The sequence below is a fragment of the Ananas comosus genome, linkage group 4, assembly GCF_001540865.1.
Source record: "Ananas comosus cultivar F153 linkage group 4, ASM154086v1, whole genome shotgun sequence".
Taxonomy (NCBI): domain Eukaryota; kingdom Viridiplantae; phylum Streptophyta; class Magnoliopsida; order Poales; family Bromeliaceae; genus Ananas; species Ananas comosus.
In genome coordinates, this window is record NC_033624.1 from 1,371,666 (window position 1) to 1,397,521 (window position 25,856).

At 36.2% G+C, this 25,856-nt stretch overlaps 3 protein-coding genes across 6 annotated transcripts; 1 reads left to right on the forward strand and 2 right to left on the reverse strand.

Annotated features, from left to right (window-relative positions):
- LOC109708848 (putative E3 ubiquitin-protein ligase LIN-1) lies at positions 3,293 to 12,223 on the reverse strand. Of its 2 annotated transcripts, none has more exons than XM_020230717.1 (17): positions 11,493 to 12,223; positions 11,060 to 11,126; positions 10,429 to 10,674; positions 9,968 to 10,047; positions 8,760 to 9,890; positions 7,953 to 8,094; positions 7,177 to 7,422; positions 6,470 to 6,767; positions 6,154 to 6,275; positions 5,708 to 5,827; positions 5,212 to 5,343; positions 5,003 to 5,125; positions 4,767 to 4,877; positions 4,244 to 4,390; positions 4,042 to 4,167; positions 3,810 to 3,926; positions 3,293 to 3,595 (listed from the first exon to the last, which is right to left on the reverse strand). In XM_020230717.1, exons 1-17 carry the CDS (start codon positions 12,206 to 12,208, stop codon positions 3,578 to 3,580), a joined length of 3,942 nt encoding a protein of 1,313 aa, XP_020086306.1. In that variant the 5' UTR covers positions 12,209 to 12,223; the 3' UTR covers positions 3,293 to 3,577. The 2 variants fall into 2 exon arrangements, with proteins under 2 accessions (XP_020086306.1, XP_020086304.1); XM_020230715.1 differs by having other exon boundaries at positions 10,414 to 10,674.
- On the reverse strand, positions 13,661 to 18,405 carry LOC109708419. 3 transcript variants are annotated; one of them, XR_002215725.1, is made up of 4 exons: positions 17,679 to 18,405; positions 15,960 to 16,041; positions 13,971 to 14,035; positions 13,661 to 13,810 (listed from the first exon to the last, which is right to left on the reverse strand). XR_002215725.1 is itself a non-coding variant. In XM_020230151.1 (2 exons), exons 1-2 carry the CDS (start codon positions 18,250 to 18,252, stop codon positions 16,028 to 16,030), a joined length of 588 nt encoding a protein of 195 aa, XP_020085740.1. In that variant the 5' UTR covers positions 18,253 to 18,405; the 3' UTR covers positions 15,779 to 16,027. The 3 variants fall into 3 exon arrangements, 1 of the variants encoding a protein (XP_020085740.1); XR_002215724.1 differs by having other exon boundaries at positions 13,737 to 14,035; XM_020230151.1 differs by lacking the exons at positions 13,661 to 13,810; positions 13,971 to 14,035 and having other exon boundaries at positions 15,779 to 16,041.
- Positions 21,802 to 22,606, forward strand: LOC109708479. The gene has a single exon (XM_020230239.1). It carries the CDS (start codon positions 22,014 to 22,016, stop codon positions 22,389 to 22,391), a length of 378 nt encoding a protein of 125 aa, XP_020085828.1. The 5' UTR covers positions 21,802 to 22,013; the 3' UTR covers positions 22,392 to 22,606.

Consider the following 25,856-nt stretch of genomic DNA (forward strand, 5'->3'; position numbering starts at 1 on the left):
CAATAGAAGCACACACGAGAGATACCCAGAGATTGGTTTATCGAAAACGCTTTTGATCATTTTCAATTAAGGATATATACGTATATGTGACGCATTAGTTTGTAGACACATTAATAGCCTATAAAAACAGTACTTGGGCTAATTATACACCACACTACACTAGTGATCGACAATAAAGTTGAATAATAGAAACTTTTTATCATCAAAAATAGGACCTAAAAAAGTTGTCAAAATGTCAAATAAGTAGGGATCGAGGTGCGTTAAAAAAAAGCCTATGGAGCTCTAGTGATTATAATATGCAAGGGTTGGTACCAAAAAGGAAAAAAGGAAATAATATTTTCTTCTTCTTTTTCCTCACTCTTTCATTGAGGTTGGCTTTGAGTCCTTTTCTTTGACCAGTACATCATATCTAGTTTAATTGTTTATTCCTATCAATTATCCTAATTAATATGAAATCTCATTAGTAAGTAATAACCCAGCCATGTACATAAATCATATTCTATCATTGAAGCAACATTGATATTTCACCAATCCTTGCTCAATGCACTCTCCTTGTAAATTTCAACCACGTGACTAATTGCTATATTGAAAATAGAGCCCCTACATGCACAGTTAGATCCCTTCCGACAAAAGGAAACGGGAAAAAGTTGGGTTTAAATTAGAAGTGTTGGTTAGAGTGGATTTAAGAAGCTTCCTTTGAGTGGCCGGAGAATATATATATATATATATATATATATAGAGAGAGAGAGAGAGAGAGAGAGAGAGAGAGAGAGAGAGAGAGAGAGAGTTTTGCTAGAATNACATCATTTGCCTAATGATCAAAGGGTTTCAAAATTTGTAATTTTAATGATCGATAAGAGACGTTTTCTCGTTTAACGGCGTAAAGATATCCAAATCAATTGAATTTTTGTTAGAAAATTCTTTAAACTATTTAAAACAAGATCTATACTCTTGATCTTGATTACAAGACTCCTATCATTATTTTTTAAAGAGTATTCATTTTCAGCCATTCATTTTTCTGTTCACTTGATGGATAAAAGAATAATATCGAAAGTGCGTGAAATTTGATTTCTAGGTAGTTTAAATGGTTTAGATCATATTTAACGGAGCCGATCGTCAATTTGGAAGCTCTATCATTTAAAACAAATCGGTAGTAAAACGGCTTATTTACTACTGATAGTATTCTAGCTCAACCCTATATATATATATAGTGTAGGATTACTATACTATTGGAAGTACGTATAGAAGATTTAATACTTCCGATTTTTTAACCCTTGGATTAACAATTGTACGTTTGGGATGATTACAGTCCCTTCTAGGGTTGAATCTAGTGGTCCCTACAGGATAATAATATTAATCCAAAAATTAAAAATAATTAAAGGAACTGATCTAAGGGTCAAAAAGTCGAAAATACCAAATCCTCTATATTTTCGATAGCATAGTAACTCTACTCTATACTGTACAATTCTTGATCTAAGGGTCAAAAAATCGAAAGTATCAAATCTTCTATATTTCCGGTGGCATAGTAGCTCTACACACTATATATATATATATATATATATATATATATANTATATAGTTTATTATTAATGGCTATTTACTAACCAAACATCTTTTTTTTTTATGCACATCAATGCCGGAAATGAACGTGTGGTATATCAAGTAGTACAAATGTTTATTTCCTGTTGAATATATTGAAATTACTATTTTTTAACATAATATCGGAGTAGAAAATTTCTGAGTTCGAGTTCCGTCAGACTCTAAATTTTATTTAATTTTCTCTCGATAATTAGGTTTATGTTTTGAATCTATCAAAAAAATCTCAATCTCCGATACCAGGAATAACAATTATTTCACATAATTACACATTTCCAAATACTTGCCATGCTAGTTTTATAAACAATAACAATATGTCTTGCCTGTAAGTATATATATCTCACTCACACTCGCGTGCGCGCACACACACACTACATCTCCATCTAAATCAAGCCAAATAATGAGACTCTTCGCATGAATTATAACAAAAAAGAAAATTTAATTTTGTACACTTCGCATTGTTTCTAAGCTTTTCTCTCCCGCTATCTCATTACTCACAACAAGGACGTACACAATTTAAAATACTGAATATTCTGTAGGGGGAATATTGCGCTACAATAAAATATATTTTAAACGATGCTTTTTAAACGACGTTTTATTTTAGCGTCTTTAATATTTGGCATTTAGTGACACTATGATTAAGCGTCGCCAATAAATATATTTTTATCAAATATTTACAAATTTTTTCCGACGCTATATTAAAACGTCGGTATATTTATCCCGACATATTTATTTAACGACTCTTTACTCGACGCTTTTACAAGCATCGAAATTTTTTTTGCCGACGTTTTAAAGCGTCGCTAATTATTGTTTAAAGTGTTGTGCAAGATTTTTTGTAGTTGCCAACTTATGTCACACTCCCATGCATGCCCAAATACCGTACAGATGAAAACTAGTGATTGATTTAAATTTCAAATTTAAGACGTGACAACTAACTAGAACATCATCCTAACAAAATTGAATTACTCAAATAGCTGCTGCACTTTGCGCGCAATATCAAAAGTGTCAAAGGCGAAATAACTACACCGTTCTAGCCATTTGGCTCGCTTATTTAAGACATGACAACCAACGAGAACATCATCGATCCTTACAAAATTGAATTACTCAATCAATAGCTGCTGCACTTTGCGGGCATTATCAGAAGTGTCGAAGAAGACGAAATAACTACACTATTCAAGCACCTTCGATCCGCAATAACAATATTTAAAATCTAAGTACAGGAAATCACTTAATAATAATATAATTTGATTTAGAAGGACCGGTCCATGGTGGATTAAGTCTACGCAGTAATTGATTCTTTCGCGAGGGCCCACCTCAGAGCGACCGCACAGTGGAACTGCGCCACGTGTCCAAGCGATCAACGAGATCTGAGATGGACACGTGTATTGATACCAGATACTGTATTACGTACGTTGCAGTGGGTTTTGGATTTAGTTCGAATAAAATATTAAAAAATTATTATACGAGGTTCCAAATTTAAATTTCGACCAAACTTTGGGTTTCATTTAATATCACTTCTTTTTAAATTGGAGCTAGTTAAATGCAGCAAATATAAACAATACATGAGAAAAATATCCCAATATGGTAGTAAACAATGGACAACTTTATTTTGCAATTGATCTACAAGTTAATAACAGTGATTATATATAGCTTTTGTGAAAGTTACAATTAAAAATGTGAATTTATCACACCTTCCTGCTGATCAACAAATATTATTATATTAACCAAACTTATCAAATCTCACTTGGATACATACACCTTTACAAACCAATAGGAAAAGAACAGTTCTACTGCATAACACAAACACTACAAGTTCCTTTTACACAATCACTTTGGTGGTTCAGGAATTACACAAGCTAGCATATAGTTCTGATATAGGACATAAATCGCCGTATATTTATCCTTTATTCTATGTTACTTTGCCCTGTAGTTCAGAAGGATTTACAAAAATTAAGCGTCGCGTTGTTTCTTGATAATTCGCTTACAGCGGAATCCATGCCTGCATTATAGATTAAAACAAGGCTGGTAGTTTATCAAACAATGAGGAAAAACTGAGTTGAATAAAATGTTACGATTATCTAATCTTTTGCCTTTTATGCCCGAAATGTCGAGTGATTCTAGGATGAGGGGTTGATTTTATGATTCTTCTAAAGTTCGGTGACTACCTGTTCATTCTAAGTTATGTTAATGCTACAGAAGGTAAGTTTATGCACCTTAATTGACCCAGTTTCAGTACCGCAGAAAATAGTGTCATTTGCTGCAAGAAGGCATGTAATCTTGCTCCCTGCTGATAATCTGCCTACCTTCTGCTGCTTCTCTCTCAACCAAATCTACAGAAAGTTACTGTGTTTTACAATCAAAATAATCGAAAGATAAAAAATAAAAAGAATAGCAAATTAAATTGAACTTTACTTTATTTCTCGACCAGTTAAATCCCCCATTTACCTGAAGTGTCATCGGAGTTCTACTCGAGTTCAAGTAAATGAAGTCCTCCACTATTGCCATTGCCTGCACATCCACTCCCCTCGACATTGCAATCGAGACTTGAGGTTGGCGGCGTCTTCTCCAATCCTGGTTTTTTTTCTTCCGTGTCAAATTGAATAAAAATGGTGAAAGCAAAACTTTCGGTTGGATGCAGAACAGGTACCTTTATGCTAGATCCTTCAACAGTAGCACCAGCCAAGTACATCCAGTCTTTATAAATTTGGATTGAATTTATGAGCTGTTTTCTGATCCTCCAGATTTTTGTTGGCGCCCTTATCTCGATCTTATTGTCCTCCATTATATCTATCTCCTGAAAAACCAGATTTGTGGATTGAAGAAAACTAATTCTAGAGTGATTACATTAAGACCCCTTCCTGCTAGCAGCTTATGCAGAAATACTGTTTGAGTAAAGGTGTTCTAAGAAGTATAACAGGTTTGTTATTAAAATCTCCTCATTTGCTTCTTGCTGCAGCTGAAGTAGAAACATCAATAGGAGCCTCTGCTAACCCAAAAGCTAATTTTAGCTTCTCTCACAGCTAAAAATTCATATATTTGTTAAACACATGCCTGATTTATGTAAGCATCTACATTGTGTAGTAGACAAGTTGTTCAAAACAAATAGGCACTAGTAACCATAAATGCAAGCTTAACATTGTTGAATGTTGCTGGAAATATATTGAACAAACCTGTATGCTGGAGTCAGCGCATCCAAGGTAAGCTCTCCCCTGGGCTATAGCTACGCATTTAACATGTTTATTCTTGCAGATAGTTTGCGCACTTCTTGATGCATGGGAAACCTGAATAATTTCCGCTCAAACATGAAGACAAGATAATATGCTTCCATAATTTAAGTATTTCAAATCGAATAATTTGAACTTCATATTTTAAATTGCATAAAAAAAATAAAGAAATAATTTCTTACTTTGATACTGCGGTTCTGCATTATTACAATAATTTTGTCACCATAACTGTCCAACTTTTGAACTGGTTCTTTCATCTGTATCACTTCAACACATTCAAGCTTACCTTGTACCGTTTTCCAAACCTATAGAGAAAAAATATTGTATATGAGTTTTTATTCTCATGCACTTTTCCAATTTTCAGGCTAAAAGATACAATAATAGTATTTACCCGAATAGATTTATCGCAAGATCCACTTAAGAGATTGTCCCCAGGTTCAAAAAGAGCAAAGCAAGTCACAGCTTTCTTGTGTTCTTTAACCTCTGTTGCGAGCACCGCTCTTTGTCGTTTGATGTCCCAGGCCTAAATTTCAACATCTACTTATTAGACCTTGAACCCACACCCCCCAAACCAACCACACACACACAAAAAAAAGAATGTGCATTTGCTATTTGATATGCTACATGATTTCCATTTTATGCTCAGAGAAAGAAGACATGTTATGTGGCATATATCATCAATCTCGTGCTGGTACTCTGAATATGCTACTGCTGTGAGACTTGCAGATATTTACATATATTCCCCTGTAATTATCAGTTTACATACAAATCCCTGCACAATCTAAGTTTTGTTATTTTCCTTCAAAAACTGGAATTTTCTTGTAGTTGTAAGGTAGGCCCCCACTAAAAAAAAAATAAAAAAAATCTTATCTCAGACAACTGCTTACCTTAATGGTACCATCAGAATAACCAGCATAGAGTTGCCCTTTGAAAAAGGTAATAGCAGTTGCAGCACCATTACCAGCTTGGCCTACTTCTAAAATTTGTGTATGTACACAAGAGACGCGCTGCAAATTGCCATTAGGTTCAATTAGATCTCATGCAGTTACAGGTCCCAAACAATAAAATATTTGTGTAGAGTACGTAAAAATGTACAGACCTTACGACAGCTCTAGGGCATTTCAAAAGGACTACCAAAACTCGAAATTCAGATTTTAATACCTATCAATTTTGATTTCAGAAAAGTCTGTCAAATTCTGTCAAACCTCAAACTTCATTCTTAATCCGGGAGAATTGAGGACAAAAGGACAAGCATCTTATATGTATAACATATATCTTTCATTGTCAAAAATCTGGGTACTCTTGAAATTGAGAACTCTTTAGCTGAACTAACCGGCTTGGTTGGAATGAAGTAATCCGTCACTTTTAGTAACTCTTCAGCCATCCATGTAACAGGAGAGAGGCGTCTAAGAGATTCCCGTAAACCCTCTGAAAAATTCATCAATTTCTGCTTCCCTGCATTTAAAAAGAAAGGAAAAAAAAAAAAGAAAAAAAGGAGATCCTTGAATGGCAGCATGAACGAACAAAAACTGAATTGAAACTCCCGAAAAGGTTGCCGCAATTTGCCCTATATAATTTCCTTCAAACATATTTACTACCTTCAAACATATTTACTAATCTATGAATTCAACAGCATCCTTTAGAATTACCTTTACCAGAAGTGTAATTATACACAGAGAGGCAAGCCAGAATCCTTTCATCGAGATCTGAACCAGGATGGAGAAAGCGGGATACATCACCTAGCAGGATCTCACAAGCAGAATATCTAAGGTCGTTGGGACCCGCAGTAGCCATTTCATTTCCTAGCCATGAGGCACATACAAGACAGTCATGGGAAACATTCTTTATTTTGCTTTGCATTCCTTTAGCTAAAGCAGTAAAGACAGAAGTCCCGATTTTGATAATACCCCGCGCAGCTCTCGCACTCCATGTACTTGTTTCAGAATCCTGCATGATTTGTGGATTTTATTTTTTTGCATAATTATATAATTTTGAAACCGAGAAGTTTCAATTTGGTAAGAAAATACAGATATCTAATTTAGTTTGGTTTGACTTCTTTTGGTGCATGGGGACTTTTATATGAATAGCCTGCAAATTCATTTATTCGAATCTATACATGGCAAAAAGTGCAGCTTATTACAAAAATTTCCTTATCTTAAGTTGGTGCGTGAATTCATGAGAAAGAAGTATCTTAAAATTGGGTGATAGTGAAATACAAGGGTACATATCTGAGAAAGGACATTTTTAAAGGGCATATGCAGTAATGTAACATAAGTAATTTTGCAGGGGAACACAGATGAATATATTCAGTGTGAATAATGTGAATAGGAATAGGAATTTCGCTTGAAATACTCACCTGCAGGCAAGGGTCAATCCAGTCAATGTTTCTGATCATGTTCCGATGACAAATTGATGTTAAGCCGGCCTTTCTTACTAACCAAGCAGCTGTATATGTTTCTCCTGTCCACGAATAAGTTCCTCCAAGATTTGAAAGAATAAATGCAGCTAGTGCCCGCGTACTGCTATTCTCACCAGAGGCTAATGATTCTAATAGGGCTTCCACTGCCTCCTCTTTAAATACACTCTTACCAGTAGATTTCCCCTGTTACATATTGAATATGAATAATTTTTTATCCTCTTTGTAGCTATATTTTCTATTTAAAATAAATTTAGACAAGCATAAATTCCTTTCTGAAATGAGAACATTAACAATGAACTCATAGTTTCAGTATGGTCGAGTTGCAGAAATGGTAGTTTTTTGATGTTTTGTTTGTAATGATGATGTGGACATGGCTTTTCTTTAGGTGATTGACTAACTAAAGGAATTGTTCTGCAGAACACTTCGAGGACTGGAATGTCAATTGAAACTCTGAGGTTGTAATGGAAATCTTGATCAAACTTCAGGGGCCTAAATTTGTGATTAAATCCTCTGAATATGATATAAAACTTATTTTGACAAGGGCAGTGTAATTTCACATTTCTAAACCGAAGAGGAAAATGGATGATCATCCTTATTATATCTCCTACATTTCTCTTTTATAGTATACAATTTTCTTGCCCCTGGTAACTCCAAAAGGCAATCCATTGCTCTGAACAAGGAAAATAAATGCACTATACTTTAGGAAATTATACCAGAATATCTAATTGGATCAAAAGATTTGCTGCCAAAAGTCGGTGCTCGAGATCAGATTGACGAATACAGGCCATTAATGTATGCATAATGCTAATACCTCCTTGTTGCCGTATCTGTTGAAGAAGATTAATAGCTGAGGACCTGAAGAATATTAGTGCTAGAACTCAGAAAGGTTAGTTTATTGGATCAGTATATCACCGAATATAAATACATGCAAAAAGTTCTCAGCTTTTCACATCAAGTGCATGTTTGGCCTGGCTGAAGCTTAACATAAAAAAGTGCAGTTTGTAGAGCTGTTCAAGGACTAACTCTTTTTTTTTTTCTGTGTAAATTATCCTTTACAGCTTCTCACTGCAATAGAAGCAGAACCACCGAATTGGATCTGCTTCTGGAACCCAAAAGTTCATTTTAGCTTTCTATCACAGCAAAAGCTCCAAATTGTTGGTAAGTCAAATACCTCAATCCTCGAAGCTTTTGCTTTCTGAATAATGAAAGCAGTTCTGGAAGCCTAACAAACAGGTAATAAAGGCAGTTTGAGGTTTTAAGTGGTTTTATGAAGCAGTAATACAGTTTTAGTAACATCCTTACCAGTAGCTTTTCTTCACAACAGAAGTAAAACTCCTAGAGTAGAGAAGCTCTAGACAATTTTTAGTAAAATGCCGAGTTTCCAGAAGCTTATGCTTGGGCGATCATTGCAGAAGCTAGGCCAAACAAGACAAAATGTTGCAAAGAGACTAGTATACTAGATATGAAAAATGCTACAAGCTAATTCATCAGTTAGAAATAGATTTGAGTATAAAATATACCGAGGCATTTGAAGAATCTCGTAGAAGTATTCAAGTGCGGTGAATTTCGCACGCCTCTCCTTTCTTTTGAGGAGATGAAGGAATGGGTCAACAGGAGTGACTTGTGATAAAAAATTTTTGCAGTTTCCATTTAATCGCATACACCTAACAAGAATAGCTGCCAAGGCCACACCTTCTTCCAAGTTGTTATTCATTGCCACATTTACTAGCTTAGAGAGGATTGGCAGAGAACTAATTGCTGCCAAGTGAATATTGTTCGTTACATAATCAAACGAAGTAACTAAAACTTCGATCATGGAGATTGAAGCCGCTGTCGGTGTTATTGGTAATAACGAAAGCCCCTTTAGGCCTTTTGAATTGCAAGCAACCTCCACGAGAGCTGGTAAGATTTCTAAGGTTTTCATCTCCAGAGGTGAAGGGTTTAACAAATAAATAAGAAGAGCGACTTCATGAACATTTCTCTTTAAGGCATTACCCAAATCATATAGAAATGATTCCTTTCTCTTAATGTCTTCTAAAATACTTCTGTCTTCTGATATTAGTAGAAGAAGTATGTACACGGATGCCCTGATCACCTTCTCCTTCTTGGAGGTTGAAATGCTATCCATTAACTGCTCGAGGATATCTCGTTTTATTGTACCGTACATAAACTCTGATTTACCTTCTAGCAAATCCAATATATTTGTAAATTCAAATTCAGAATCTGCAAATTTTAATGCTTTCTCAAACCTTTCCGAAATTTCTATTTGAGTATCTTTCCCACAAGTCGAACTTCCGTCACTCCAATCCTTCTCGCTGCTTGAAAAGCTTATAATTTTTCTTGCGAAGCTTCCACGAGAAACTAGTTCAGATAAGCTATACTTCTTCAGAAACATTTTGCTAAAGCATCTGAGATTATGCCTTAGTGGACTTTCTCGATTAGTCTCTTCTTTCACACCATATTTGAAGGAATATGGCTCTACCTCTCTAAAATCTAAGATTGAATTTTGTAAATTGCTGAGTGAACCTTGTGATCTACTAGACAGTAGGTAGCTTGTATTTGGTTCGAAAGATTCCTCATGAACTGGGTATTTTGGAGATTCATGATAGAATTTTGTACACTCAGGAGATGTGCACCAGGATGCACGGACTCTGTTAATATTTGCACAGTTATAAAGTTGGTTAGAGCAATAAAACATAAAATATTTCAGTACAAGCCAATAAAGTACCTTTCACCAAGCTTCGATGCTAAAAGATCTGCATCTATTGGCATAATCTTTGCTGAACTTTCTTTATGACTCAAATGTACCTGTCCAAACGAAATAAAAATAGTTCAGGTCAAATAAATCTAGCAAATAATCTTTTCTCATGATGATCTGGTTGTGAACATATTATTACCCTCATTAGCTAGAAAAGTTAGATTTCTTTTAAGTATTTAAATGCATAATGCGACATTTAACTTTTTTTATTACAAAACTGGCTTCTTCCCATGAATTAGATGACTTCCCAACTTAAACATAAGGGTTCCTTTATACGCTTCAAGGTATATTTTTACATATAAATTTAGATTCTGAAGGGGTAAATATATGTAAATAGATGATTTTGCAGGGATGCACACACATATATATATATATTGAATATCCCCACAAAGAATACATGCAAGTGACAATGTTACCTCTGAATCACTTGCCTCTATTGAATCAACATTTGAGTAGAAGGAAATTGGTGAATCTGATTGGGATTCTTCAAGCATATCTTGGAGACACCTCATTTCGAAGTTTTCCTTCACCTCTTCTTGAAATACTTTGTCGAAACTCTTAAGAAGAGAATGACCATCATTTAGTTCAGCAAAACCACCACATCTCTTGAAATTGGATGTAGAGGCCTTATCGTTATCTACTGTAATTCCATTACCCACTAAACAGGCTTGTGTATCCTGCAGAAATAAGAAATATACAGTAAAATTCACAAGATATATTGGTTTTTTATGAGAATATTTTGCGATAGTATTTATAGTAGAATGCTAAATAAATTTATTTAGTCATTTATATCTTTTTGTTATAGTAAGTAATTATGCACAGTTTAGGATTTGTTATCATAGTGCGTGCAATTTGAACATGTCAGCAACAATTCAAAAACAAGTTTGACTCAGCTTTCTAGAACAGCTTCTCCACGGGAGTACAAACTGGGAACTTTGTCCTTGTACAGGCCGGATTTGTAAAGAAAACTCCTAGAGCTTTTGCTCAAGTGTTTTGCAGGGGTCACAATTCAATATTAGTTGCATGCATGAAAATCATGACTGTGAAGGATCCATCACTTACATGCTGAAGATTCGGCCTGCTAAGTATGAGAGAGCTCTCAAATCTCGTCCCAGGAATCTGTCTATACCTGTTCATTGACAATGATCGAAGATGAGATGCAGAGTACTGGAATAGTATTATACTTGAAATTTGCAGAAGTTTAAACAGCTGAGTACTAGAATAAAACATAATAATTAGCGATAGATTTCCAAAAACTCAATTTTCACATCAATGCAAACGTTTGCGTGTTCTAATTCTATCTTATGCCCTACAAATCAACCTCATATATTCATTCTTGTTCATCCATGAGTTGCAAGCAGCAGCATCGTTACTTTGTTTTTATTGCTGTCACTAATGCATGCAAATGAGGCATACCACAATAGGCGGCGGCAGCTTCTGAAGCATTTCGTTGCAAATTATGCATGCATATCAAGAAAACGAACCAATTACTCACCGATGAGCGCACGGCTCAATCTCACGATCCTCACAAGCCGAGAATTTCTTATTCCACGGCGGAATCTCGCCGTAGGAAACCACCTGGTAGTACATCAACCAGTACTTGTACCTCCTCCCCTGCTTCCTCGCTGCCTCGTCCGCTTCCTCCTCAGTCCCCCCCGCACTCGTAGTTTTATCCTCAAAGAGGCTTTTCCACAAGCACGTCGCGAGCACCGTTCTAACCAACTTGGGGAACACTATCACCGACTGCAAGAAATTCATGGTCATCTGCCACTGATCCCCCCGAAGCTTCCGAACCAGGGCGAGGTAGAAATAGGAGTAGCAAACAATGTATCTGTTCTCAATTCCCCCGATTCTCCCCTCTTCATCCAACAAGGCGGGAACTTGCAGCATCTTCTCGGAGCCGGCGAGCCGAGAGGCCCTCTCCTCGGGCGAACCGGAGGTGATCGCGAGCTCGAGGGATTCGACCCCCCAGTAGAGGTTGGAGAGCACGGACTGGTCGGAGAACTCGAAGAAGCCGCGGGTGGGGCCGGAGAGGCTGGCGCGGCAGGCGAGGTGGAGGGCGGCGCGGGCTGCGGGGTCGGAGAGGAGGCGGCGGATGTGGCGGTCGACGAAGGCGACGAGTGAGTGGGTGGAGTGAAGGTCGAGTCTTTGGGGGAGGTGGGTGGTGGTTGGGGAGGAGGAGGAGGAGGAGGGGGAGGTGGAGAGCGCCATGGGAGGAGGAGGAGGTGGGAGTGGAGAATTGGGGGATCGGGGAGGAGGAGATAAGGGAGAGGGAGGAGAGAGGGAGAGAGATGGGGAGCATGGAATGGAACGTTCGCTCGTGAGTGGAATGGACAAGATACAAGGAGGGTGAGCCCCGCGCTACGGAGAAGACGACGTGCTCTGTGACCGAAGACGACGTGCTCCGTGACCGTTGCGACCAAGTGCTTTTTCGCGCCACGGGACAAGTTTCAGAGTCTCTCTCTCTCTCTCGATCTTTCTTTCGCGCCACATGAGAGCCATGTACTCGGGCTTTTTTTGCAAATAGCCCCCTTACAAAANAACTTTCTTTCGCGCCACATGAGAGCCATGTACTCTCTCTCTCTCTCTCTCTCTCTCTCTCTCTCCCCCCTTTTTTTTAATCATCTTTTTCAGGTCCAGATGAAAGTAAAAAAGACCGATTCACTCTTTTACGTACCTCATTATTTCTTACGTTATGGAAATGTTTGATTCATCTAGACTTTAAAATTAATAAATTTATTTATTTTCAATTATAAAATTAAAATAAAATTTATTAATTTTGATTGTTGCTATTTATTTTATGTAAATAGGATTTTAATTTCTATTCCATTCTGGAATGAGAATGGCCAGATTTATTAATGATCCAATCGGATTTTAATCATTACAAAGTAAAATACTTAAAATTCTCTCTTTCAGCAACAACTCCTTTCCTCTTCTTTTATCACTTTTCTCTCTCTTAATCAAAACTCTCATTAAAAAAATTTTAGATTTTTATTTCGATTTCTATTCTAATTAATGATTCAAATATTTTTGGATGATTCGTCATTCCATTTTTCATTTCAAAACAATCTAATTCTATTTCTCATTCCTATTTTAATTATAAACCAAACATGCCTTAAAATGAGATGTCAAATATATTAAATATGAAAAACATTCAAACATTATTTTTTACTAATTTAAATTTTCAGAGAATAATGGTAGATTCATATTATTTAACATAGTATCACAGTATAAAGTTCTGAATTCAAATCACTTGTCATGAATTTAAAAAAATAATCTCGAACTTGGAACCTCGGATACCAAACACCAAGCCCTTTGCCACTTGCATTAGAGACGATCGGTAATTTATCAAATATTCATTTTAGTGTCCTGTGGTTTACCGAATTTTTACTTCAGTACTCTCTGATTTTAACTTTGTCATTAATTTAACAAAAAAATTAACAAAGAAAATAACGAAAAAAAAAATCATAATATACAAAAGTGATATATTTTAAAGTATAGGATACTAAAATGAAAAAGTACGAAACCACGGATGTGGTATTTAAATTTTTCCCTTATTATGATGCTTCATCGTACAGTGTCGGTCGCAATGTGGCCAGCTATATAATTTCCACGGCATTATGAAAGGACACAACTCCATGCAACATCGTCCTCTGAACTATTTATTTATTTATTATTTTATTATTTTTTAATCACCAAGAATCTTAATACACAATTAAGAATCACTAAACCCATAATCTAAGACTCCAATAATTATTCCTCACCATTAATTTATAGCCCTAGAATGCTTTGCTGAATGTTTCCTTCCATTCTCTGAAACAAGAAGAAAAGAAAAAAAGAAAAAGAAAAGGTGTGATGCACACCCTGTCCTTATGGTCCCAATCTTAGAATTATTCAATAGGATGGGGTTAAAATGCCCAAAATAATGTATTGTTGTGCGTCTCTTGTGTACAAAAGAGTTGCTGACACCAACCTGGACATGGAGTGCAATGAAAGGAACTGTGCCCCATCCTTACTGTCCTAGCTCACGGCCACAATCTGCACCAACAACATTCCAACACATAGAAGAATCCTATCATGCATTAGCCAAAGGTAAAATAATTTTGCTTTTTGATTATAAAAGCGCTTTGTACAAAAGCGCTTTTCGACGATGAGCACAAGAAGTTAGGCCTAGAGTTAAGAGCAGAAACTAGGCTGCATCTTCTTCAAGTAGGAGTTTGATTAGATGTCCCAACTCCCCACTGCGAACACTACAATTTTGTAGTTGGAACGTCGCATTTTTGTGACGTAAATAAGATCGGTTCGAAGAAGATGACATGATGATTGAATTAGCTGTTACATCATATATCCATTACCAAGGTGTAAAAGGCATTCAACATTTGGACATAGTTGTGACAGAAATTAAAATTTTTTTTTTGTATCAAGTCACAAAGATTAGAAGTTGGTCATCTAAGTGAAATGTGCACCACCAAAAGAGCAATTGATAAAGCTATGGAATATTCAAGCTCCTTAAGCTAGAAATGAAGAGAAGCTGATATCATAAGGACACTCTCGACGCAAGAGAAGCAAAAGTTTGGCATTAGAGTTTCTACTTTTGGGCTCAAAACCAACAAAATTCAACAAATTTTCACTTTCGGACACAACAAAGCTGTTCTAAAAGTCAAGCTAAATGGATACTTGAATATACTCGTAGAAAATATATTGAATAGAATTTGTTACAAATTAAACATATATAAGGGAATGGGAGGAAACTATCAAAGCATAGAAAAAGTGATAACATACTGTTGTTGAGTTAAAATTAGTTAAGAAGAATATTCAGGAGACAGTATGACAAATACAAGTTCCCCAAAAAAAAGGCCACCTTTTGAAGCTTTTCGAGTTGGGGCCACATAAAAGGAAAAACGACAACAGTGAACTTCTAAAAATGTCCAAGCCACTTCCTATTGCCTAAGAAAGTGACAAAACCTTTTCCAGCAAAAAGGAAAATAAAAAGAAAAACACAGCCTACCATGAAGAACTATGATTTACATAGTTTTTCTTTTTCCTCTAAAATATTTGAGAATTTTGCAAAATCAAGCCTTCCTCAGTATATTTCAATTTTAATAAACTACTGTTTTTACCACTTTGGGCCAAAAATGTGCTCTTCATGGAATTGTCCCTAGCCAACATGATGATGATAGATAAACTTGTGACAAGATTACAGCTAGATTTTCGAGTAAAAAGATAACTCCGCTCAAAGTTGGAAATAATGAGCTAAGGAGACCGATCATAAAATCCAAAAAAAAAAAAAGGTGAATTGTTTTTACAAAATGGCCATCCGTGTGTGCTTAACATAAGATACTCCGTAAATTTACAGGCTAACCATCTCTCTGTACAGGGTCACTTTTGTACTATATGAGGATGAATGACTAAAACATATTACATGGACTTCATATGGCATGTTCAAACAGTCCTAGACAAGTTTCTTGCATCTTTCTAATGTTCTCAATAAAAAGCTACCCCTGACTTGTCGTTGATATAGTAACTCACAGTACATTTCTGCATCTTATGTTCTCAATAAAAAGCTGCCCCTAACTTGTCGTTGATATAGTAACTCAGAGTCCGTTTCAACATCTCCACCTCCACACAGTTTTTACAAACTTGCATTCAGATTGGCAACAATAAGACCCACAAATAATAGCTAACTACCGATGCCTTACTGTAGCAAATAATGTGTGGATTCGGAGATTACAGGATTCAAGAAATAGCAAATTATATGATTGCCAAATATTAGCAAGAAAATGGACTCAATACAGTAAGATTAGCTTAATTATAGAAACTGTGCATCATGGTTAGCTCTAAAGAAGCCCCTATTTACAATTGTTCAGGAAAAGACATTTAACTCTTTATTATTTACCATAGGCTATTTACCTAAAATGTGCTAATGATTATTATCTCAAAAGAGAGAATTTGCACATGTTACCTAGAAGAAACTAAAAAAGCTCGTCAAAATGTCTTCTCCAGGAAGCTCTTATTATCCAATCCTGCCTCTTACTCCATCTGATCTGTATTTTGAACATATGAAGGCTCAAATTAATATCAGAACAGTGAATAATTTCAGGCTTAAAGTGTAACAAAACCACAATGCCATTAAAAGGTACTACAAAGAGTTAATCTAATCCTGCACCTTCAAGGGCATCAAACAACATTTAATGAATGAGTTAAATATTTTAAAATCTCTTGACACAGATCTTCAAAAGTCAGAAACTTGCAAGTCCTGTTACATACATCTTTTCTCGTGTTCACTCACAAAAAGAAAAGTAAAATTACATGTTTTCACAGCAAGCATCTGAAGGTTACAATGCATGAGCACATGACTGAATGAGAGAATATAAGCCTACTATTCTATATTTCTATGTAAACAAATGACTTATATATGAAGAAGAGTAGTTCATTATTCTAGAAATGTCAATTCTCACATGATATCTAATAGATACTCCAACAAAATTTGCCTCAAGCATCTTACTATTCAAAACAAAGGCAAAATATCAATAATGACTTGTATACATCAGGCTAAGCTCTTGAAATGCTCTAAGCTCTCAATCTTAAACTCCTGTCAACTATCCGAATCAATTCATTATACAGTGTATTAAACTTATGTTTTGTGTAGTAGCAGGAAAGTGTTCTTTTTGCGTATTTACCGATATAGATATACAAAATTGTGCAAAAAACACTCCAACGCTGATATCTGCATATGTGTCCATGGCAACTTACTTTTTAGTTTCTAGCTCTCAAAGAACTTATTTCCGAGCACACCTAAAACTAAGATAAGTAAATAAGATTTTGAAGGGGCATACATGCAAACAGTACATCTCGAATGGTATTTAGTATATACAAACTCTCACATAGTTGAAAGGGGTGGGGCGCTGTGTGTGTCTGTGTACAGAGAGAGAGAGAGAGTTTGGCTAGAATACTATTGGTAGTAAACAGGTTCCGCTACTACCCCGCGCGCGCGCAAGAGAGAGAGAGAGAGAGAGAGAGAGAGAGAGAGAGTTTAGCTAGAATACTATTGCTAGCAAACGGATTCCGCTACTACTGATTTATTCTCGATAATAGGTCATCCAAATAGATGGTCTGCACTGGTAAGCATGATATTTTATAATTTGAGGTATATGCAAATTGAATTTCATAAATTTTCTGACAGTAACCTCTTACACATCGAGCAGACACAACAATCAACAGCCGAAAGTGAATATCCTTAAAAAGATAAAGATATGATTCTTGCGTTTTAAGATAAAGGGTGCAAATCTTATTTTAAATAATTTCAAAAAAAATCACCAACAAAAAATCAACTTCTCTGTGTTCTTTACCACAGTTAAAGAAACAAATGTCCCGCATCGATTATATTAAAATTAAAAAATTTGCAACTATTTAGTCATTAGGTAAGGTAAATGATGCCAAAAAATTAATTTCGATTTGGATGGCCTATTATTGGAAACAACTCGGTAGTAACTTTCTGATCCAGCTAATAAGATTGTCACCACTTTGGTTGTTCGATCTGAAAATGTTCATAGAAGAAAGTGTTGATGATGGTGGGACTATAATTAATTTAAAAAAAAAAAAAAAAACAACCCAACATGAAATAAAGAATATTAGAGCAGGACAGTAATAAAAGAGAAAAAGGATTAAAATTGCACACGACCTCCCATCCGTTCCTCCCCGGAAAGCTGCGGCGGTGGCGCATCGCAGCTCGGAATGCATCTCCCCGCTTCCTCGAGCGGGGGCAACCAGCTCTTTCTCCTGTCCTTGCGCCTCAGCACCGGGGCCTCGCCGAGGCCGGATCCCGGGCTCTCGTCGACCACCTTACGCTCCGCCGCCGCCGCCGCCTTCGCGGCGCGCCCAGATAAGCACAAGCAGAGGATTAGCCGAATTAGGTCGGGTTCGATGTGCCAGGGGCGCCGCCGCCTCCGCTGCGGCGGATGACGCACCTCGCCGGCGAGCGGCGGGAGGGATTCACGGAGGCCGGAGAGATCGAGCGCGCCGTCATCGGCGGAGGCGGCGGCGGCGGCGGAGGAGGAGGTGGTGGAGGCGGCGCGATCGGATCGGTAGGGTTTGAAGGAGACGGGGGTTAGGGTTTGGGGTCGGAGGAAGCGCCCGCGTAGAGGCGAGGGCTTCGCCTTCTTTTGGGATTCCTTCATTTCTTCTTCTTCGTTGTCTTCTTCTCCTCCGTCGTCGCGCTGGATTTCGAGGATTTTAGGGTTTAGGGTTTTGTTCATTATTCTTAGTTACAACTCACAACTACATCGGATAATAATATAATATAATATAATATAATATAATGCGTTTCAACATAGATTTTTTTTTTTTTTTAATTATAAACACGCGTAGAACTGGAAGAAGAAATATTTTCAGATATATAGAAGTTTAAATATTTAATTAATTACCTTCGAATCTCTGAAGAATAAATAATGAGGATCCAGGATTCGAACGCACGAACAATAAATAAATAATAAAAAAATAGGAAAAGGGTTGGGTCGCAACTAGGCCAGTTTCTAATGGGCCTCCATTTTTAGGCCCAATTTTGGTCCAAATTGAGTGGGCCGCATCCACTAATGGAAATGTTAGGGCTAGCCAAGTTTACGATCGGGTCCAATCTAATTTACCAGACCGGACCGGACGGGCCGGTCCGGTTTGATTAGGCTTAACCAAAGGTAAACACATTGCTAATCCCCATTAATCATCTGTACTGTTCCTCCTTAATGGAGATTATAATTATATTATCTCCATTGTGAGATAGTCAAATCCATCCTATATCACATGCACGGCTCGAATTTCAAAATAATTATGAATGGCGAATTCAATGATCTCAACATGTGGATGACCTGTATAAAATTTTTATTTTTGTGATGGAAAATATGTTGTTTTACAAACCATCCTTATCGCCCAATTTTAGGATCCTTTGCCGTAGTCGGCTTATTTTATAGCACTTTTTTTTTTTTTTTTAAGAGATAGGTAACATGTTATTCGTTTCGTTTATTTCATTTAAAAATAAATTTAGCTAGAAATGTAAATTAACTAGAATTCGAATTTAGATCTAGGATACCAACCATCAAGTCTTTTGCCACTTGCTCTAGAGACTGTCGGTTTTATAGCACAATTGTTCATCTCTTTTCTCCCTTTCTCTTCACAGCTAGTTATACCTTTATCATCTTGATTCAAGGATTTTCGACTTTGCCGCGGGGGTAATATTTTTCTCTAGTTGTGGCTAGAATTGGATTGGAATGCAAAATTTTGTGTATCAGTAGATATCATTTATCAATGTAATAGTATTTTTTCACAAAATTTTGCAGCGATCTATAATTCTTGGATTTATTTACTTGACATGAAAATAAACTCCGAGTTGAAAAAAAAAAAAAAGCAAAAAAATTAGTAATTCAATATTTGGTTATAATAAGGAATTAATCATGATATAAAATAACCAAAAATATAACAAATTAAGTTAACAAATTTGAGCTTGTGTTGGATTCAAATTTCCAACAAAATACGTTATTCAAAATAATAAATAATCATTCAAGCACTATTGTAGAGATTGTATTTTCATATGCGATCCCAAAAACCTTATTTATTTGCATATTTTATAATTTAATAGCGCAGATATTCCCGTAGGAACTCGTGTGCATGCAAATTTCAACTCTGATATAGTTTCTAAATTTTTGAATTTAAAACAATTCGTACTAACTACATTGAGAAGTTCCAACAGGGTTATTCAGGGTCTCTAATTAATAATAATCCACTTTATATAACAATATCTATGTGCTTAATATACATTTGTATTTGACACATTATGTAACGTATAATAAATTATCATCTGAGAGACTATTTATTGTCCTTATAATCTATGATTTGGCAAAGATACCTAACTTGGTCATATTAATCCACTTTAATTTTCCCAATCCAATTAAAGTTGCTATCCATGATCAATGAAGCTTACTTGTTCCTCGCAGCAAAAATAATTATTATTTAGCTAACCAAAACAGCTCCTTCTAAAACCCCATCCCCCACTACCATTCACAGTGGTGGTCAATTTCATTGGTTCCTTGATTATAAGTAGAGCTTATCCCTCTAAGATAATTGTATTTATATGTAGTTGTTGTATCTAATGACATTAAACATAATTATCAACACATTAAGTTTGAGTTCAAAATTAGATGTTTATGGCATTCGGTGACATGTCTAAATCACCAATTATTTTGTGTCATTAGAGACCTCACTAATCTTGTGAGTATTCATTTAGTCAACACAAAATATAAACCCAACCAAATTAATCAATTTGATCTGACGGTACTGAGCGCTGTGGGCCAACGACTTAATAATTGATATCTGAGATTTCAAATTCGAAAACGGGTGATTTCACATTTTTAATAAAATTTATTTTAAAAAATAAAAATAATTTATAAAAATAAAATGCCTATTTTTGTGATCAAATCCCTCTCTCTCTCTCTCTCTCATGTGATGTGTTAAAGCCCATCACATGCTTTACCCCCACCACAAGCCATGTGGAATTCAAATCCCAACCTCACTCATTAATCATTATTCAAACCAACCCCTCACCTCACTTTATCTTCTACCAAAGTCCCAACTCTTATAACAAACATCTTCTTTATTGTACATGTATAAATATAAATAGTATTAGCACCCGTACTTAAAATCTTAAAAAGCGAAAAAAAAATCTCAAAAGTTAAACCCCATGTAATAATTAGATGAAAAGTAGATGGAGACCCCTTAGCTTTAGACTGTTAAATATAAAAATATTTAAACATTATTTTTTAACAGCTTAAATTTTTAAAGTACAACGATTATTTCACATGATATCAGAACAGAAGATTCTGAGTTCAAGTAATGCCAGACTCCTAGCATATTAATTTTCTCCCACTTAATTCAAGCCTACGTCATGGCCAGACTAGAAAGTTTCGTAACGCCATTCTCTAACAGCTTAAGCTTTTAGAGTACAACAATTGTTTCACAATTTTGTAACAAATTCCTTGACTACTTTTATTTGTAATTGATATATTTTAAAATTAATTATTTCATATGCTATGAGTCGTTGAAAATTAGCGAATTTAGTAGCGTCGTCAAATATTAAATAAGTGCTCTAAAAATTAGAGTTAACAAATTAAATAAAATTTTAATTTAATTAATAAAAGTTAAGATAATAACAATCAAAAGTAGAATGAGTGACACGACCAATAAAACGTATTTTCATACTTATAGATATATTTACTACGTGCATCGTAATTTAACACAGTTCAACCAATTTACACAACCTACAATAAAATTAGTTATATTAAATATTTTTATTAAAAGATAAAAAAAGTATATTTATCATTTTGAATTAGCTATCTAATCTTTCAAAATTTTAATTTTACTATTCAATTTTTTAATTTATTTGATTTGAGTCAACCAATGACACTTAAACTTAAAATTTGAATATATTGTTTAAGTATATTTTATGCAATTCTCATAACTAGCTTAAATTTTAAAATTAAAATATCCCTGGCCAACTTGAATTAAACAATTTTAAAATTTTAAAATATCATATAGCTAACTTAAAATGGTCTGTAGTTCATAGCCCAAGTTCATCTTTACCCTCATTATTAAAAAAAAAAAAAATACTACTTTCTTAGAGGAAAAGAAAGGAAGGGTTCTAATTTAAAATAAGGTAGAGTAAAGGGCTCATTTGCACATTTTCACCTTAGTAGTTAGTAAGTCTCAGGCATTTCTCAGCAATAAATATGTTAAGACTAAGCACCTCCCAATTCACAATCTGACCCACTCTCTCTCTCTCTCTCTCTCTCTCTCTCTCTCTCTCTCTAAAGCTAAATTTCTCACTCCTCTTTCTCTCTCTCTCTCTCTCTCTCTACATCTATTTCTCATCTACATACGCAAACGAAGAAGAGGAGGGAGGGGGGAGAGAGGATCGTCACCTGATTAGGGAAGCGATCTCGGATCCAGGTGAGCAGCGGCGCGGGGGTGCGGCATGGACGAGGGGCAGGGAGCGGCGGCGCCGCCGCACGGGGTGCTGTTGGCGGCGGTGGTGGCGGCGGTGGCGGCGGGGCCGTTCCTCCTCGGCGACTGGGAGGCAGTCACGGAGTGGATCGCGGAGCTGCTGAGCCCCGCGGGGCTGCTCCTCCTCCCCGTAACCCTAATCCTGCTCATCCGCTTCCTCTCCTCCGACCGCGCCGCCGCCCTCTCCGACCTCCTCTCCTTCTCCGGCGCCGGCGCGGCGGCGCCCGACTCCGCCCCCCGCGTCGGCGGCTCCCCGTTCGGCGTCGCCCTCGTCCTCGCCCTCATCCTCTTCCTCCTCTACCACCGCATCTCCCTCTTCGGCGGCGGCGGCGACGACGGCGAGGACTAGACACCGCCCGCTCCCCGAGGCCATCCTTATCTTCTTCTTCTTCTTCTTCTTCTTCTTCTTCGCTTATTATGATGCTTTGCAAATGCGCTAGTACTGTTTTTCCGGTATGTATAAGTTTTATTTAAGACGACGCTGTAAATTACCATCAGATCCGATTCGTTCGGGGTTTGGAAATTTAAATACGAATTCAGAAACTTCGAGATTTTCATTTTTTTTTTCTTCCCTGAATTTAAATTCTGAATTCAAAAGCAACCCTCTATTTTTGTCGTCTTCTTTAGTACTCGGTACTCGCGAGCCACGCTTTACGCACTTTTTTACCACGCCAACGAGGAGCATCAAAGCCACAGTTAACATCATGGCCTCTTAAATCTCTTCTTTTGATTTTAGATCTTCTTTTATATGTTTTAACTGAACTTATTATTTTATTTCAAAATAAAGGGTTGAAGAAGTAGCTAGCTTGTCAATTGCAATCTTTTTTGGGACAAAAAAAAAAAAAAAAAAAAAAAAAAAATTCGTCGAAGTTTGTTGAGCCGTCGATCGTGACCTGACCAGCTCGGATTGTGGAGCCCACAAATGGCGCAGGGAAGACCACTTTGCCGTCGCTGACACCTGTGCCCAGTCAACTACCGCGTCAGGTGGTGGTGTACGAACACCGGGTCCACCACGGGATAATTTTTAAAGGAAACGAAAATAAATAAATTCACATAATAGAGAGCTAATTTTCTACAACGCAATCAAGTTTTTTTTAGAAAAAGAGAGGAGATAGTATTAACAGTAACAGCTTGGAATTGTTTGGATTAATTTAATTGCCCTTTTAACTGTGAGACAAATTATAATTACCCTGTTAATGTAATAATAATAATATAGTAAGTATTGCTGCAGTGTCAGTAAAGATCACGAACCATAATCTGCCAATTATAATAGGCTTCATTTGTATCATGTATTCTTCATTACCTGAACTGATCAATGTCTTTAAAGCTTCTTTTCTGTTTCCAAGTTGAAGAGGGCCGAGTCTTTCCAGATCTGTACGTAAGAAGTGAAAAAACTATGAAGATTTTTGAGAAAAGAAACATGGGCACTGCATCTGTTTAATTAAAGAGGAAGAAACTTTAATTCGAGTGTTGATCATGCAACCAAAGACACTGCATGCCTGAGGTAAATTGCTGCTGGAAAAGATCGACTTTGAACAGAAGATGGATTGCTTAAGATAACATGCTATGCAACATGTAATGTTTTGCATGCCCAGATGTTACAACAAAACAACAAAAATGTGATGGACGTTATTACGACACGCAGGACAGGCGACGCAGTATATATAAATATATTCATCAATAAATCTTGATTTTGTCTTTTTCTTTGTCACTAAAGAAAGTGTATTTATTAGAAGAGGATAAGCTATAATCTACACATTTAAACACATATAAACATTTCCTCTACCTCATCTCCAATAGGGTAAGGACTAATAACATACGCTACATACCGACCGTTCCTAGAGCAAGTGGCAAAAAGGTTGGTGGTTGGTACTCTGATGGATATTGGTACTACCCACGAATTCTTTGCGGTGAGTGAAGCCGGGTGGTTCGGACTTGCACTACGCATGGATGAGAGTCTGATAACAGCGAGGAGCTCGGAGGCCCAGACTATTGCCGGTCTTGCGAGGGAGGTGCCTGTTGGGGTGGACTCGTGGTGGGGTGAAAGCTAAGTTCATGTCGGTACCCTGTGATCTACACGGAACGCTAGGCTTGGCTACTCCGCTAGCCAAGGGACGACCCATGTCGTAAGACCCAAGTTCGAATCCTAGTTGATTCACATTTCTAGCTAAGTTTATTTCTAAATAAAATAAACGAAACGGGTAGCGTGCTATATATCTCTCAAAAAAAAATAACATACGCTACACCCCTACATTTACCATAATTGTATTGACGTTGGCAACACGAGATCATAATAATTAAGATAAGCAAATAATTTAATTAATTAATTAAAGATTAAAAATAGGAAAAGGGTTTGTTAGCTAAGTGGGTCGCAATCGGGCCATTTAATGATAGGCCTCCATTTTATCGGCCCAATTGTGGTCCAAATTGGGTGGGCTGGGTCAGGTAATGGAAGTCTCAGACCAAGCCGGGTGAACCAAGCTCAGACCCAGGCCAGTTTAACATCCGGTCCAATCTAATGTACCAGACCCGACCGGACGGGCCGGCCCGGTTTGATTAGGCCTAACCAAAAGCATTTGATACAGAGCAAATTTTTATTTATCAGTAGATATCATTTATCAATGTAATAACTAACATTTTTCACAAAATTTTGCAATGATCTATAATTCTTGAATTCATTTACTTGACATGATAAATAACCCACCCTTTGTATACATGTCTTAATTTGCTAGAGAAATATATTTTACAAGTAGGTATTCCTGTAGGAACTCGTGCGGAAAATAAAGTTTCGCATTTAATTTTTATACAATTTACTTGTAAATTTTTTTTATTGTTTAGTATTTTATGCTATGTGCATTGTGGAAAATTTTAGAATGCACCAGGTAACCGGTGACATTGCGTCTCCAACCAATCAAATCAATCCTTTTGAATTAATCCGTCAATAATAAAAAAATATTTTTATTGTATTTTTTTTTGAGAAGAGATGTGATTAGTTGGTTCTTATTGATATAGTGTATGTGTAATACAGTATACTTTCTCTTGTATTGTAACTAGGGGTGGAAATGAGCCGAGCTCGAGCGAGCTTACCTCGGCTCAAATTCGGCTTGAAATTAATTTCGAGCCTAAATTTAAGCTCAAGCTTGGATTGAAATTAATTCGAGCCGAGCTCAAGCGAGCCTAATTTCAAGTCGAGCGAGCTCGAGCCCTAAACAAGCCGCTTGAAATTCTCAACATTATACGATCAATAGTTTAATTTGTATAAAATATTATCTATAATTTGATACAAAAATATGTCTAATAGTTCAAAGTACAAAATAATTATATGAAATATAGTATTATAATATGAAAAAAAAATAATTTATGAATTGAATATCTAATTTTTTCAGTCTCACATATCTTTTCTTCCGCCTTCAATCTCTATATTATTCATTTTCATTTATGCAGTCAAAAATAAATAAATTATATAGATAAATATTAAATTAAACTATCCAATCATATATAACTAAAATTAAAATTTTATATGAATAATAATTTTTTACTTTAAAAATATTCTGTATATTTTCTCAAGCATACAATTAATAGCAAGGTAGGCAACGGCGGACATATATGTTACTTGGTAACTTAGAGGGTTTCCGGCTTGGCCACTTAGGGTGAGAGACAGAAAAAGAGAGAGAGAAACATATTGAAAATTTAGAGCTCTGTGAAAGAAAGAAAGAAAGAAAGAAAAAATATTTAGTAAAATTTTGCTCTTTTATTTGTCTATTGGGCTTGTTTTTATGGGCCAACAACATTGGCCCGATTTTAACTAAACTCA